The sequence below is a fragment of the Merops nubicus genome, unplaced genomic scaffold (genome assembly GCF_000691845.1).
Source record: "Merops nubicus isolate BGI_N331 unplaced genomic scaffold, ASM69184v1 scaffold32923, whole genome shotgun sequence".
NCBI classification, from domain to species: domain Eukaryota; kingdom Metazoa; phylum Chordata; class Aves; order Coraciiformes; family Meropidae; genus Merops; species Merops nubicus.
Genome location: NW_008597403.1, coordinates 1 through 15,901, shown reverse-complemented (window position 1 = coordinate 15,901; position 15,901 = coordinate 1). Strand labels below are relative to the sequence as shown.

The window sequence follows — 15,901 nt, the reverse complement described above, 5'->3', positions numbered from 1 at the left end:
GGTTGGGTCTCGCCTCAAGCTCTGTGCTATGGGAAACAGTTCAGGTTTTTTTCAGTGTAATGGTTCCCCAAACAACAACTCGAAATAAAAGCATGAGTTATGGTCACTGTCCGCTGGTCGTCGTCCTGGTCGCACCCCCTTCAAAAAACTTCCCCCTCTGCTGTATATTGGACGTGTTCAGAGTAAAGCATAGACTTAGAAATCTAAATAAATGGGGTTTGTAAAAAGGAAGCTGTCAAAAACGTGCTGCCCTGTGGTTTGTCAGGAAGCCCCCCTGGGTTCCTGTCGGTGCTGAAGCAGGAGCTCGGTCTCTGCAGCAGCCCCGGGGCTGCAGCCCGGCGCCTCACAGCGCGTTGTACTCCACACACTTGGAGGGGTCCGTGGGGAAGTGCTTCTGGCAAATGGTCATGAGCCTCTTCAGCCCCTGGGAATTGACACAGCAAGGACAAATCTGTCATAAAACTGCAGCTGTCAGACACACTTACTTAACAATTGTCAGTGCTTTTAAGCTTAACAAGAAGAATTCAAGACAAAGGGCTGCTATTTTGGGGTTGATGGGGTTTTTTGTTTGGTTGTTGTTTCCAGTTTTTATGAATCTTTTTCCCTGCAAAGTACCAAGCTACTCCAACACTAGAGAAGCCCGTGGCACAACCAAAGAGACCACAGATCCAGTCCCTTTACGACAGATTGATAGTAATGCCTTAATCCCTCCTCACCACCACGTGAGGAAACACTATCACAGCAAAAAATATTTAAAAGAAACCACAGTATTAGAAGTAATTTTATAGAGCAAAAAGCAATTTCTGACACGAAAACAGGCTGCACAGCTGTGAGAAGAACTGAACCATTTCCCAGGAGAAGAGGTGTCACTCCTCCCCACGGTGGCACCACACTCGACCTACACCGTGGAGGCAAACTGAGTCAGGAGGAAAGGCAGAATGTCAGCTCCTCCTTTCTTCCAAGGCATCGACTGCCAAAAACCAACGGGACAGAAATCCTGTGACCATGTTGTCTCAAGTCAAGCACAGAAGTCTAACAAAGAAAGAGCACTGCAGTGGGGGTAGTGTCGTTTAGCAGTGACATTACACGCCAAGGTGGCAGAGTCATGTGCCTGCCATCAGCCACTCACGATGCAAGAGAGCTCCTCTGAAAAGGAGGGAAAAATGATTCAACAGAGGATGCTTTGGGCTTTACCTTCCAGACCTGCCTGCATTGCATGTCCTAGCACCATTAACACCTCCTTGTTTGGGCTGCTCCCATCCCAGGTTTGTTGGAAAGCAGCAACACATCAGCTCGCTGTACCTGCTGGGAGCACAGGTGATATTCTGTGCTCCAGTTTGAACCACACTGGTACTTAAAAACAGCTATTAGGACGTGCATGTTTAAAGCCAACTCTGTCTTGGTGGTTCAGCAAGCTGTGTCCTTCAGAAGCACAGATGCAAAATTCACAGTGGGAAGGTGAACATGGATATTTCTTTGACCAACAGATGTCCCTTATCTGCTTTGGGGGTTACACACCAGGGAATTCAGCTTGGGATACACTGCACCTTCCAAAGGGCCTGCAAGGAGAGCTGAAGCAACACTCCAGAGGAGAGATCTTTCTGCTAGAAGAGTGGAAAATGGACACGTGCACCCAATTATTCACCAAACTTGGAGAAGCATCACTATGGCCACACTGAGGCCAACAACAATCTTCCTTCAGAGTCCAAATTCCTTTTTTAACACAGACTAACAAAACTGTTTGGTTTAACATAAGCTATTTCATCCACTAAAAACTCCCAAGTAAGCAGCACACTAACTGGAGCCTGTCCCTAAAGATGCACAGTCCACAGGCCAATTTTCACAAACAAAAGAACTGGTCAGATTTAATTTGTTAGTCTAAGAGATTTGTAAATATTTGGCTCTGTAGGTGATTGGAGCTCCCTCTGGCTTCACAATATTTTCACAGGTTATGATACCAAAAACTAGAATTAAAAACAAATCAAAGGTTATATTTGTAGCCCAAATACAAAGACACCCAAGGTGGAAGGACAAGTTGTGTTTCTAAGCAATCCCCTCACAGACATCTGCAGAAGTTGAAAAGCCATGGGAGTCCTTCTGCCACAGCAGCAAGGTCCTGCCAAAAGTTCTGAGCTCCACAATGCTGCTTTGGAGGCTTCAAAGTTAAGCCAGAAGGTCTTTATCTCAGTAATACTGCAACTGGCAGGAGGCAAATGCATTTAACAATACAAGGAGACTTGTTTCCCTCAGACCTGTCCACCCATTATGCTGAAACATTAAAAGAACAAAACCACCCCTGCTATTAATGCCACAAACAGCAGCAGTTTGTGACAGGAGTGTGAATATGCACAGGAGGAACTCGACCTGCAATTCTGAACCCACAGCTACAAGAAGCATGTTTAAAAAATGACTGTGTTTATCTAGTTGCTGAAATAGTCAGAAGGGCTGTATTCCATGGTGTAAAACTCCACACATGATGTCAAAACCATGAGTTGGGCAGTGGAAGAACTCGGGGAATAAAGCATGTCTTCACAGCTACTTGGTGTTCCTGCAGTGTCACAATGGGCAAGGCACAGAAAAATCCACCCAGGCCCTGTCCTAGCCCAGCACAGCAGCTCCTTCAGGTCCAGGGGGAGCTACCTGTTAAATGGATGTTATGCTTGACCCAAAGTAAGGTAACTGTCCATTTCTTTTTACCACATCACCGGTAACCATGAAAGCAGTATTTCCCAGAGATGCCCTAGGTTCAGAAGCAGATCTGTTGTTTGCAAAGCAGCCGTTACCTGAATGTACTTCCTCTGAGTCTCATCGTTGAGGACGTGGGCTACGTGCTTGGAGAAGATCTTCTCGCGGCCCGTCCGCGCGTGGATGCCGACCATGGTGACCCCAATGGGCCAGGGGGCGTTGCCAATCGCCATCTGCAGGTAGGCGTCGTTGGCCTGCAGGGAGAGCCCAGGCACGCTCAGCACAGCAGGGAAGGCACCAGAGAGCAGAGGGCTTTGGCACTGCCAGGCACGCCACCACCGCGTCCCCCAGCCGCCCCGAGCCGCGTTTCACCGCACAGGACCAGCCAGTTTTACAGCAGGCCTCCCTAACACCACTCCTGCTCGTGCTGAGCCCCGAGGGAAGCGAGGGCCGTGGACTTCACCTCTGGGGTGGTGCAGGAAAGCAGTGGGTAAGGCTGGCACTGCTGCCAGCTGGCTTCCCACACGCTGCTCTGCCGCTGCCACCTTCACGACCGCCAGAGCAGCCGCGGGCGCCCGGCCGTCAGCACAGCCCAGGACAGGCCCCTGCCCCTGCCCAGAGCTGAGGCACCCGTGTGCTGGGGCCTGGCAGCTCTGGGGCAGGGCAGCGAGCTTCCAGGGAGGCTGAGAAGCAGTCCCCACAACGCTGGGTTACAGAAGCACATCCGTACAGTGCTCATGAACAGAGCAGCACAGGAGGTAAGCCTGAAATTTCCCCATTGAGACAGCAGGTCCTGCTTCTGAACACAAAGCTCTGGCAGACAACACCCCAGGGCAAGAACAGGGATAAAACTTGTAAGGAAACTGAATAGAAAGAAAGAGAAAAAGGAAGAAAAGTACAGAGCTTAAAAAAATTACAGCAACTGAAAACCAGGAAGTGCATGGGACAAACACACATGTAATTACAGAACTTCAAGAACTTGAATTACAATTCAATTGTAAAATTGAATTGAAGAACAAATTACAAGCTTCAAGAACTTGGTGCAGGACACTCCTCTACTGTTAGCTCCTCCAAGCAGCTACATGATTCATTGACAGAGGGTTCATTTGTCATTTCCCACTTAAAGACTAAGAAATAAGCAGCAGTAATCATGGCCTGTAGGTGAAGCTTCTTCCCAACTGGCATCCAGCAAAACAGAGGTGAGCAATGCACAAGGCAGGAAGGGGGTTACGGACAGAGCTGAGAGTAAACCTGAAGGAGGGACAGAGCTTAGTCTTCACCTGTGTGAGGCAGAATCTGAAGAGTCTTAGTCCAGTACCTACTTGCTGACTTAAACACAGTTTTGTGATGAAACATAGCATGTGAACAGGCAATTAAAGACCCTTCCAGGACTGTCACAACAGGGTTAACTAAGGCTTAGCAGACAACCTGCATTTTGGTGTCTGCCTGCTGTCACACCGATTTAAAAATTTAAGCCTTTTGAGCATTTCAACTAACAAAGCAGCAGGAATTTGTGCCTGACAGTATTCACCAGGCTGCACAAAGCAAAAGAGCACAGAAGACAGCAGCAGATACAAAGAGACAAGTCTTTTAGGAAGCAAAATGGAAAAGGACACAAGTATCTTTAAAAAGCTCATTAGCCTAATTAAAAAAAAAAAAAAAAAACACCAACAAAGAAACAACTTCCAAATGTATATTCAACTCCTCCAAAATGAGCCTGTGAAGTTGACATAAAGCCACACACCTCCAGGACAGAGAAGCACAACTGATTACCCCATGAGCTGTACCACATCCCTGCACACTCACTACTTTGTTTGAGAAGGCATTGGAAAGGGAATTTCAACACAACGATGACAACCAAAGGGAAAACAAAGCCCCCAAACAAAACTCTACTATCATACATCCCACACTTTTAGTTCTGCTTTCAAATCAAATGATTTGCATTAAACTTGCCTCAGGCCCTCTGAAGTTTTTTCAGTAACAAAAGCAGGTTTGCTCGCTTGCTTACTTGACAAATTATCCCCAGTCCTCACAAGAACAGTAAGAAATACTAGGAATTTACAGGCAAAACAGTGCTCAATCTCCTCTGCATACACACGCTGCTTAAGCAAATGCTATTGGTATTTCAGTTCCACTTCTGAGGGCAGCTACAAACAAAACCCAACGCTGCCTTTGATCTTGTGTGCCAAAGTACTTCTGCCTCCTCCAGTAAGCAGACTTTGTCCAAAAAACTTTGCATTAACTTACCTCAGCCTTACCAGGCCAGCTAATGTGAGCAAAGCCAAAGAAAGAGGCAGTGTCTCTTATTCAATAACTCAGCTCACCTCAATTAATTCCCAATTAATCAACACTCTATTACTATTAATTCGATGCCTCCATTTAACCTTATAGTATCAAGTTACCCACAGAGGATTCCTCTGCAACTTAATATAACCATCTCTGAGAAAAATGCTTTGTGCTTGCAAAGCTCTGCAGTTTCACTAGCCTCAAAAGATCTTCTGACAGGCTGTGGATCAAACACTACCTGGAGCTTAACCTCCAACAGCCATTTTTCATTTTGTTTGGATATATGTTGTGTTTATTTCCAGCTATCTATCTTCAAGATTTAAAAAAAAAGAGAATATTGAAGTAAAACGCAATCTATTAGAAGCAGTCTGAATGTGCCAGAAGAGTGCAAACAAACCTACCTTCACATATTCTCTTTGCAACATGAATTTAATAATATCTGTTATTGATTCTTTGATGTCTGCAGGAAGTGTCTACGAGAGAAGAAAAAAAAATTAAAAAACATATTTACTTCAGCATAGCAGCTCAGGAAATCCATCCTACTCAGCACTTACATGAAGTTTGGCACCTGCCCTAGCTTGAGGACTCTAACAAAGGAACACATCTGCCTTACCTAGATGAAGGATCTGAAGCGAGAGAGGTGAAGTGGTTACACCTTGTAGCTGGTGGCAAAGTGCAAAATACAATCCCAGTTCTCTATCGTTGTCTGCAGCCCACTGAACAGGAGATAGATTAAGCAACACCAGTGGGTAAGCAGAATTCACTGACCCACATAAACTCAGAACTGGGAGTCACGGGCTCTAAACACAGAAATTCTGACCAACTGACTTCCCCTCTCGCTTCTGTGAAGATCACATTACCTTAGGAACAGGCACTAACCACTGGGCACCTGGAAAGCAGAAGCTAAAGGAAGTCTTACAGGAGAGTGGCATTTAAAAGTGACTCACCCTTTTCCGAAGCTTTCTGAAGAGTGGCCTGAGGTAGGACTCTGTCTGCTTCTGAGTGGCACTGTTCAGCTTCCCCTGGACCCCTCGCTTCACGTAGTCTTCTCTGGCGTTCAGCTCCTTTGCCCAAACGCCAAGAAGAAACTGCAGGAGGAAGAAGTACGTTTATGTCACAGTGCCATCTAGTGACCTCCTCAGCTACACAGATGGGAACTGGGGTTTAAGCCACCACGTCAAAACGAGTTTTTGGGAAAAATGTCAATTAAGAAGGCAAGAAGCCTCTTTCAGAAGGATGGGCAAGGAGGGGTAGGAACAGCACTCTTATAAAAACCTGTGGATGAGGGGGGAGTATGTATAAAAAGAGAAGTACAAAAAAAAAAAAAAACACCAAGGAAACAACAGTGCAGGTGGAAGTGCTGAGAGAGAGGAGTACAAAGAAAGAGCAGAAATCCAAGAAGCTGCTAACGTTCCAGAGCAATTTTTGTGAGAGAGCCTAAGGAACGGTGAAGGTCACAGTGAAAATTCAACACACCAGAAACCAAATGTCAGATGTTCTTTTTCTCCACCTGGAAAACATTTTTGAGCTTTGTCTGACTGCCCAGCCCAAACTGCATTAAAATGCCAACACCTCTGATACACACAGTCATACACTTCAGCTCTTGCTGTGCCATTTAATCATCACTGCAGTCCAAACGAGACCCAAACGAGAGGCCGTACAGCCTTCCTGCCAGGAAACAAGGAAACAATCTTCTGCTATCCACTTGAACCTGTTTCCTTAGTGGACTTCCTTTACAAGTCTCTTATTTCACCCAACAGTACCAGGTGACTGCATTTCAGCTTGCACTGTGCCCAGGGAAGGGAGGCAGGGACTCGTCCCAAGTTTTTCATGCCACAGCACTACACAGAAGCAACTACACACAACTGTCTCCATTACCCCGTGGAAATTAAATCCATATTTATTTCCTCTAGAAAAGTAGGACCACATTTTGAAGAACGCTGCTCTCCCAACAGCTCTATCCCAAGTTTTGGAAAAGTCACTATTGCAACTAACCAAGGCTGTGGAGTGCCAAGCATTTAAAAATCCCACATCTTAAGCATAATGTGTGAATTTTTCTCTCCAAACAGCTGAAAACATCTCTTCTACTGACAAAACGTATCTGCATGATAGTGAAAAATATGACATAATAATGAATCAGAGTTTGTTACCTTCAAGAACTTTGTTATGATGTCCATATCATAGTGATCATCACCCCGCCCTAGGGATTCTCCCAAAGCCTAGAACAAGAGAAAAAAGACAATGATTTCCACACTATCTAGAGGTTTGCCACCACCACCACAGCAGAGCACAATTCACTGCATCACAAATGGTTACAAACCCTACCAGCACCCCAAAACACTACTTAGGAAATGGAGTGGAACTGCTATATATGTTACTGACATTATTCATCTAGCAACAATATTTAAGTCAAAAAGCCAATATGATTATTTCAGAAAAGTCAGTGCAATAGTAATTTTTCCTTCATTAACTATTTAATACAGTACTTTCAGCCTGCTGCTAATTATGGCTGTAGTTTAAGGGAACTGTGGGTGCACTGCATTTTTTGAGATCCCAAAAGCCACCAATTGATCTAATTACTTTGTTAAGCTATTTTAATTTTCTGATGTACTGCTGCATTTTTACTGTAACTACGAAATTAAGGGAACAAAGTTAAACAAAACAAATCACAGAAAAACCCCAGAAGTATGTTCCAATATTCTATCACTTCCTGCCAAACCCTCAAAACTGTTAATAGTAAGAGTAACTTTTAGAACTACTTTTCCAGTAGGTAGAGTTAGACTTATATTCTATTTCCATTGTCCTCACATTTCCAAAGTGACTTTTATTCTTTAAAATCTAGATTTGGAACTCAATTCAGTGTAAGCCTTATGCTGAAGGGAATGCAATTAAAGCAACATAAAATAAGGACTGCAGTCTAGTTTTCAAACTTTTCAGGAAAAAAAGGTTACCTCTGTGGCTCAAACCAAGCCTGCCCTGCTACCCCAAAAAGGGAGTATTTTGAGAATGAAAAGACTGATAAAATGCAGCCCCATTACAACTGGCATCCATTCTGGTACACTTATTTTAAACCAGAACCCCTCATACCCTAACAAAAATGTCAAAGCGTCTCCTAATGATGAAGTATTCATTTAAGCTTTCAGTCCTAAATCAGGTTACTTCTCAAACACACTTTTGGAGGGTTATGATGATTAACTCCAGCAAAGAGTTTTGAAGATTAAGGGTAAAAGTCTTCAGCCCAAGTTAATGTGCTTTTCAAAACATTCTCCTGAAATGCCAGGTGCTGAATGCCTCTCATGGCACTCAATCTCTGCTCACTTACACAAACGCCCTGCTATTCTACACCCTGGTGTTCTCTCAGAACACAGTAGATGTTTGCACTGAAGCTTCTCAGACACAGTCTCTACACTTCTTGTATTTCCTGTCATCCACTTACTTCTGATGTCCTCTTGTTGTGGACAAATGGATGTTTTTAAATTGATTATTCTTTCTGTACATCTTGTTTTTCAGAGTCTAGCTTTCTTGTATAGGGAAAATTCACCTGTACTAAGCTTACTAACCTCTCAAATGCTCATTGGAAAGGCTTTAGAATTTAGGACCAGGTCAAGTACTTTTATTAAACTCTACTTCCAAACCCCCTGCAGAGAGAATACTGCCTGTATCACTTCCCTGGCAGGCAATTCCTGTCTCTTTTTTGATGAGGTGTTGTAAACAAAAGACCATTTCAGTTTTCACATGTCTGCTGTAGGCACCTGTGGTACAACTTAAGGCTTAGAAACCACCATTTCCTAAAAGAGCATATTTAAGGATAATTCAAAATACCTAAGATAAATGTTGAAAACAAGGTAATTTTGCCTAAACAATCCTGAAGCTTTCTCACAACAACAACACCTGACTAAAACACCTTAATTAAAATCTACCCATCACATACCTCTAGTTCTTCAATAGTAGTATTCTCCTCATGGACTTTCAAGTCATTCTGAGAGTCATCGTCTCCTGCTTCTTGGCCGCCGACAATTTCATTCAGATACTGCTGGTCAATCTTATCCAAAGCAGCCTTCAGGTCATTTCTCAGGCCCTAGAAAAGATAAGAAATTACTAATTAAAAAAAAACCAAAACAAAAACCACCACACACACTCAAGTAAATAAAAGCCATTCAGTACCGACTTGTGTTTTTACAGAATTTGGCTTTTCTTAAACAGAAGTTGGATCAGAATCAACTCCTAGAATCAACTTCCAGGACCTTCTTCATGCACTGCACTGACCCACTCCAAAACATAAAACAGACCATAAGCATCACCAGCTCTACCAGTCTTCCCATCTGCCCTGAAAAAAACCTGCAGACAACGTAAGTAACACTCCTTCAATACTATCACATAAAATGTTTATGTAGTTTCCTTTTATTATCAATTATTTAAACATAGCAGAACGTTTTTATATAAAGTGTTCAAAATCCCCTACTCTAGAATGCACAATTAAAAAAAAAGAGTCAGTGTGAAAGCATATTTATGAAGTTAAGAGCTGCTTTTAAATAGAAAAAGAAACTCAGTCACAGTTAGAGGCCTTGCATTCTTCTCTGGAGACATAAAACATGAAGCTCTAGAAAGGAGTACAACATTCCTTACCTCACAATAAATTCAGCCACTCCACTGGGAATAGATAGGTACAACTATTCCCCCTCTCCCACCACCATACTTGACTGTCTGGAACATTTCTATTAATCATTTAGTAGTCTAAAAATGTCTGAACCACACACTGGTTATAGTGACTATCTACATTTTAAACAACATATAGCAAGAGGACTGACTGAAATGTAACACAAAAATCCAACAAAATCCTATTTATGAGTACACTGTTCCCTAATACTCTTGCTTCTGTTGTTGATGTCACTGGAGGGGACGTTTTCATTAGCAGATTATTTTTTAAAAAAATGTTTTTATCTGTCTATCTTTCTTTTTAAAAGACTTGAACAGGAAGAGGCTTTCCTGTTCTGGGCAGCCCCAGCAAAGACATTTATAGCAATTCAGTTTGCCACAAATTAGGGAAGAAAATCCAAACCATCACTCTCACAGCTGGGTTGGAAATTTGGCTGACAAGAAAACAAATCCCAGTTGCGTCTCCCCGCTTAAGTAACTGACTTATTACTTTTGTCTTAAGAATTGATCAACTATTACATATCTCTTAGTCATTTTTTTGAATTGATGGCTAATTCAAAGGGAAGGGAATAAAAAGTTTCCTTAAGTTATAACTCTGGAATCGAGGGATTTGAAAAATTATTTACTTATCTGAAAGACAAGATGGAATCCTCCTCTTAGCTGCCTGCACCTTCTCAGAGACGCCTACACTTGCAATCACAGAACAGTTTTGCAGCAAACCCCACTGGTCAAAAGCAGGTGACAGCACAGGCTGGGGTATCGCTGCCACCCAGAGGCTCTTTTTCAACTGAAAAGGGCCCGGGGTTGAACTGTCTAGTGAAAAGAACTGTAACTGCACACAAAACTGACATCTCACACACTTCCTCAGCCAATAAACGAGGTGGAGCAGCTGTTTCACTTTGCTCTGTACTACCTCACCCTCCTGAAAATTAACAGTTACTGAAACTGATCTTCTGTATGTTTTATAGCATTCCTCACCAGTTATCACTGCAAATAAGTAACTAGTAATCTGCCAGTCTTACCTTGTTCACTTCAGGTGCAAGGATTTCTATCTTCCTCAGGCGCTGAAACGCATCATAGTCTGTTTCTCCAAAGAGCCTGATGGGCTCACCTCTCTCTCGTAACCTCCTGATAACCTGAAGGGAATTGAAACACTCCCTTACACAAACTCAGAAAGGCACCACAATAAAATCCAGAACAACAGATTTATTTACTTTGCTTAGAATAACAAGCTGAGCTGGACTGGAGAGGAAATGGCAATATTTTAAGCAACAGAAAAATATTCCAGACACTTTACAATCTAAATATAAAATTCCCACGGTATTTCAGTGGAAGGTCATTCCAAATATTATTATTATTTTTTGCATAAAACCCCAAGCCACTTGGTATAGCCTAACTTCTTTCTGCTCTGACTCTAAATACACAAAAATCATCTGTCTTGCAGAGCTTAAAAACTGTTTTCAAAATCACAAAGGAACTTGGCAATAACCTCACTCAACCTACTTGCCCAGGGCAATAAAAAATACTCCCTAAGTAGGCTGCAGGTTGTCCCAGCATGCCTGCAAGACTGATTTGCTGAAAATTGTCATCCTTAAGCATTTGGCATGTATTAAGTCCCATAATCTACTGTGATATTTACTTTACAACTAGATATAACAGAGGTGTGACATCCTCCCTCGGGTGGCTTGAACAGCAACACTCTGGTGATCAAGAGCAGGGCTCACACTTCATTTTATGCCACCACTTCATTACACCTATAGACTGGCTGGACAACAAGACACTAAATTAATTCAGCTATTTACTCATTTATTCAGTTCAAGTGTCTTGCTGTACGTTGGCATGCATTTGACTTGCAGATGTGTCACAAACCCAGGGGTGGGCAGCGTGCTGGCACAGCCCAAACTTCAAACCAAACATGAATCCAACGGCCCACATGACAACTCCCATCACAAACTCCTGTAAAAACCAGTGTCCTGTAAAGCTAAGGGGATATGTGACATCCTTGGATGACCTCAACTATGAATTTCAGTATTTCCAAGATTAGAATTTTTTCTGTACTACTGAACTTCCTGCTCCTCTTCTGCTTTGAGGCACAGATCTGCTTGTGAGCTCACATTCACATAGGTATTTTTTCATCCTTAGAAAGGACAAGGAACACACCAGCTCCTCTGGCTTCAGGACTTTTCCTTCTAGAAATCAAAGTGAAGTGCCAGGACTTAGTTTCTAATTTTGTGTTCAGACCAATGAACTACAAAGAAGCTGGGGGAAAGAAACATTGGGAAAACCAGCAAGCCCAATGGAGGCTTATTATTTTATACAAACTACCACTAAAAGTGGCACTTCACTAAAAAAACAGCCCTAGCAAGAAATTTCAGATGGCTCTGCTGTAAACTTTGCTGTCTGCTTATGATGACTGATTTTACCTCCTGCCTGGAAAGGGTCATTGGTAGCTTTTCTTCTGCCAGTTCCAGTTCCAGTACTGGATTTGATGAAGTCAGTGGTTTCTCCTCCTCCTCTTCCTGCTGCACCTACATGCAAAGGACACAGTTACTACAGTGCTGATGGAAATAAACCCACATATTGGAAGCAGTGTAAAGATATGGGAACACTAGAGCACAGGTTGTAATATCACAACATGAACTCTTAGCTTTGGAGTTTTTATTGTCCAGAATTGAATTTCACAGAATAAAAGCCTTTAAAAGTACCAACATTTAACTAACAGCCCTGCACTTTGTGGGAAGCAGTCTCTACAGCAATCAGAAGGGACAACTGCTCTAGTTTGGCAATCACTTTAGCAGGCAGATGTCAGTGCTGGTGCCAAAACCAGCAAGCCCAGCCTCTGCCTGTAGCTTCCTGCCCCTGCTCTGCCCTCCTTACCCGCGCGGGAGCATCTGCATCGCTGTGTGAGGGACACGATGGGGGAGGAGATTCCAACAGAAAAGAACCTGGTGAAGACAAAGAGAGGTTCCCTTCCCAGCCCACCCAGCACCCCCATCTGGCTCCCCAGGCCTAGCACGTGCACGGACACGAGGGCAGAAATGAAAACCTGAGGGCAGGGAGGGAGCAGGGCTGCTTCACTCCATGGCAGTGTCAGCTATTTTCAGTTTATTACTTACAGATTCCATGAGCTGAGAACAGTGATCCATGGATTTTACTGGGTTTTGAGAGGTGCTTGTTTAAGGCAACCTATCTTTCTAACAAGCTTGCCATAGTTTCTTGTGGGTTAAAAGGAAAAAAAAAAAAAAAAAAGACACCTCCAACTCATCACAGGGATTGGATCTCATTAACAACTCCTAATCTAAAAGAAGGTCCCTGGATCAAACAGAGCTCTCCTTCTCCATTACTCACTGTTTTAATAATGCAAACAACTCTTAGATCAAAGTGACTTTGAGACAGCAGTCATGTAACTACAGTTCCCTTCAGAAGCTCAAATTTGACACTTCTGACAGCATCAGTAGATGTTACTGTTGGGAATATTCCCATAATAAGGAAACATTTCCAGTACTCACTCACACCTTATTTTTTTCCTAGCTTCCTCATGAGAATTTATTTCCTTTCCATACTTGCTAAAAGGGGAAGGCTCCCCTCAGTCCTGCAGCGTGCTCCATGTGTGGGCAGCATGCTGGCACCTACCACCTGCATTTGGGTCCATCAGTCTGATGAATGTACCAGACAGACTTTTTCAGAGAAGCTGTCCTATTCTTTCAGACCCCACATGGCTGTGAGGATCCAGCCCTGTTGCTCCAGCTGTGGGATTCAGCCACAACTCTCTACACTCAGTGCTGTACCAGCCCACACAGCAGTCAATCCCAAACCAAAGGTGCTGGGAACAAGCAGGGGAACGATGATCAAATGCTTGACATGTGAAGGGAAAGGAAAAATAAAACTGCCACTGATGCAGGAAAGGGGGAATTGACAGGAGACAGAAAATATGGAGAAACTGTGTAAGAACAAACATATATAAAAAAACACACTCCCATGGCAGAAGGATATGTACAAATTTTAACTTACAAACATTCTTGAAATCATAAAGAGACAGCAGCATTGGGGGAAAAGATTTGATCCATTCTGTCAGCTGGACTCCAAGTTACAAGCAGTCTCTTTACCACAGTTATTTTGGTTTCAGTGCTTTCTTTTTCAAGCAAGTCAGATTATTACAACTTATTAAGTCTAAGCAAAGCAAAAAACACACCTGAATTTAAAAAGCAATCAGTCTCTAGATCTACGTTGTATCAGTGTAAGTAAAGATCAAATGTAGAAATCTGGGAGGCTCTAAAAAGGCATTAAAATTAGAGAAGCAACTTATTTTCAAACCGTTTTGGGGGTTACATTTCAAACCAAAGCTGTCGCTGCAGCAGCAGAGGTAACTGTTTCAAGAGCCACAGGAGGGTCTGGAGAACCCAGGCTGATGCTCAAGAGGCACCATGCCCTCAGCTCCCTGGGAGGAGCGCCCGGGCTCACGGGACACTCTGATGACCTCGTGCTGCACGGCCCAGGGCTCGTTTTGGCCTTCCAGCATTCCACCGTCAGACGGAGGTTTCAGAATAAGTCACTGGCTGGGGGAGGTTCAAGGGGAAACAACGCTCCTGTTCGTGCCCAGCAAACCAGATGACAAGTCCCCCAGGGGCAGGACCCCCCAGCCCCACACACCGACGGGCAGGCAGGCAGGCAGGCACACACTTGTCAAAGAGAGCGACATTCCTCCCGTGGCAGTCAGCCACTGCCCTGGCAGCACTCCGGGGCGGATCAGGCCTTCCAGAGCACTCACCTGGTGCAAAACGTGCCCTACGTTACCAATTTTTTCTGATATTTTGCCGGCAAGAAACCGAACGCTGCTGTTGCATTCTTTCAATGCCAGGTGGTGGTGGCCAAAGCCCAAACACCAATGGATACCTTCTCAAAGTTGGCAGATCTTTTTGACGTGCACCCACGCTAACTTATTTTGGATGTTTTGACAAGCCTGTGAAAATCATCTGAATGGATAAAATAATCCAAACGTATCCGTTTACCGTCCCGACAAGGGGGTGGGGAAGGTGGCTGGGTCAGATCCAGTGCTCATGCCTAACAGCACAATTTAAAAAGACAGACAAGCTTTGAACCCAAGGCACTTCATGCTCTCCACAAAAAAAATAAACAAAAGAAATAAAAGCCAAACCATAAGGCAAACATAAGTAGCTGAAAGTCATGCACATCTTTTCCTGCATTGAAAACAGTTTTGGAAACTCATACCTCTCCAGGTGGCTTCTCATTTACAGGCTAACGTATAACATTAACAGATTGAACAAAGAACAACAATTATCATTAACAACGTTTATGCTGTTGGTAACAAAATGCAGACTTTAAGTAAGCAGACAAACTCCTGGAAGAGCCATTTCTGTACCTTGTAGCCGCATCTCTGAAAGTAGGCCTCCTCTTCTTTTTTGGCTAGCTCACTGCGTTTGAAATATTTCTTAGCTCCCTACAAGAGACGAAAACTGTTAACAGTTTATAGATAAAAATATTTGGGCAAATATGGCTCCAACTTCCTTACTTGATTTTGGTGAATTCAGCTACCTCCTTTCATAGAAATGGCTACATTGTCACGGAAAGGGAACTAGTTGGAAGCTCCTCTGAAAATCAGCAAATATAGAGTGATTTCTCAGCAAGCATGTACAAGCAGGCTTGCAAGTACTATGTGTGCACCAGCACTTAAAAAAAACCACTTTCGTTGTCACTTACTTGTTAGTGTAAAGTTTCACTTTGTGCTCAAGGTCCAGGCTGGAGAACAGAAAAGTTGTTTAAACAACCCTACAAAACTCATCATTTAACATTAAACAAAAGGGCCGGGAGAAATCACCTTTGTACAAAGCTCTAGGTGAGCCTGCCTGGTGCACCTATGTAAAAAAGCCTTTGGTAAGACCTTGCAGACCCCCAAGAGCCTGCAGCTGTGGTCACCCTGATGCATGTCCCTCCATTAACACTAACTATCGCTTCTTTTCCCACAGTTTGCCAGCCTGACCTCCCACAGCTCCCAACTCCAAAACCCAACCTGAGGCCCCTCCACCCGACCCCGAGGGCTGTTTTGCAGGGGGTGTGTTTAAGCTGAGGCGCTCAGCACACGCACAGCCCTGCGAGCGCCGCTGCTCTGAACAGAAGGCGGCGGCCGGGGAAGGGACGGGCACCTCGCTCACCGCGACTCTCCTCCTCCCTCAGAGCCCGGAACGAGCCTTCCGGGCTCCCCTGGCCCCAGAGGCCGAGGCGCGCGGCAAGGCCCTGACGCCAGGCTCCCCTCGGG

At 43.9% G+C, this 15,901-nt stretch overlaps 1 protein-coding gene across 1 annotated transcript; it reads right to left on the bottom strand.

The window, feature by feature from the left end:
* Window positions 1–343: 343 nt before the first annotated feature.
* PRPF18 (pre-mRNA processing factor 18) lies at window positions 344–15,085 on the bottom strand (the record flags this gene model as incomplete). Its single annotated transcript, XM_008936694.1, has 10 exons — window positions 344–424; window positions 2,784–2,939; window positions 5,373–5,444; window positions 5,919–6,059; window positions 7,122–7,190; window positions 8,903–9,049; window positions 10,650–10,763; window positions 12,051–12,155; window positions 14,857–14,883; window positions 15,008–15,085. Coding segments are annotated over 10 exons (990 nt in total), but the record flags the coding sequence as incomplete, so codon positions are not given.
* Between the last annotated feature and the right edge of the window lie 816 nt (window positions 15,086–15,901).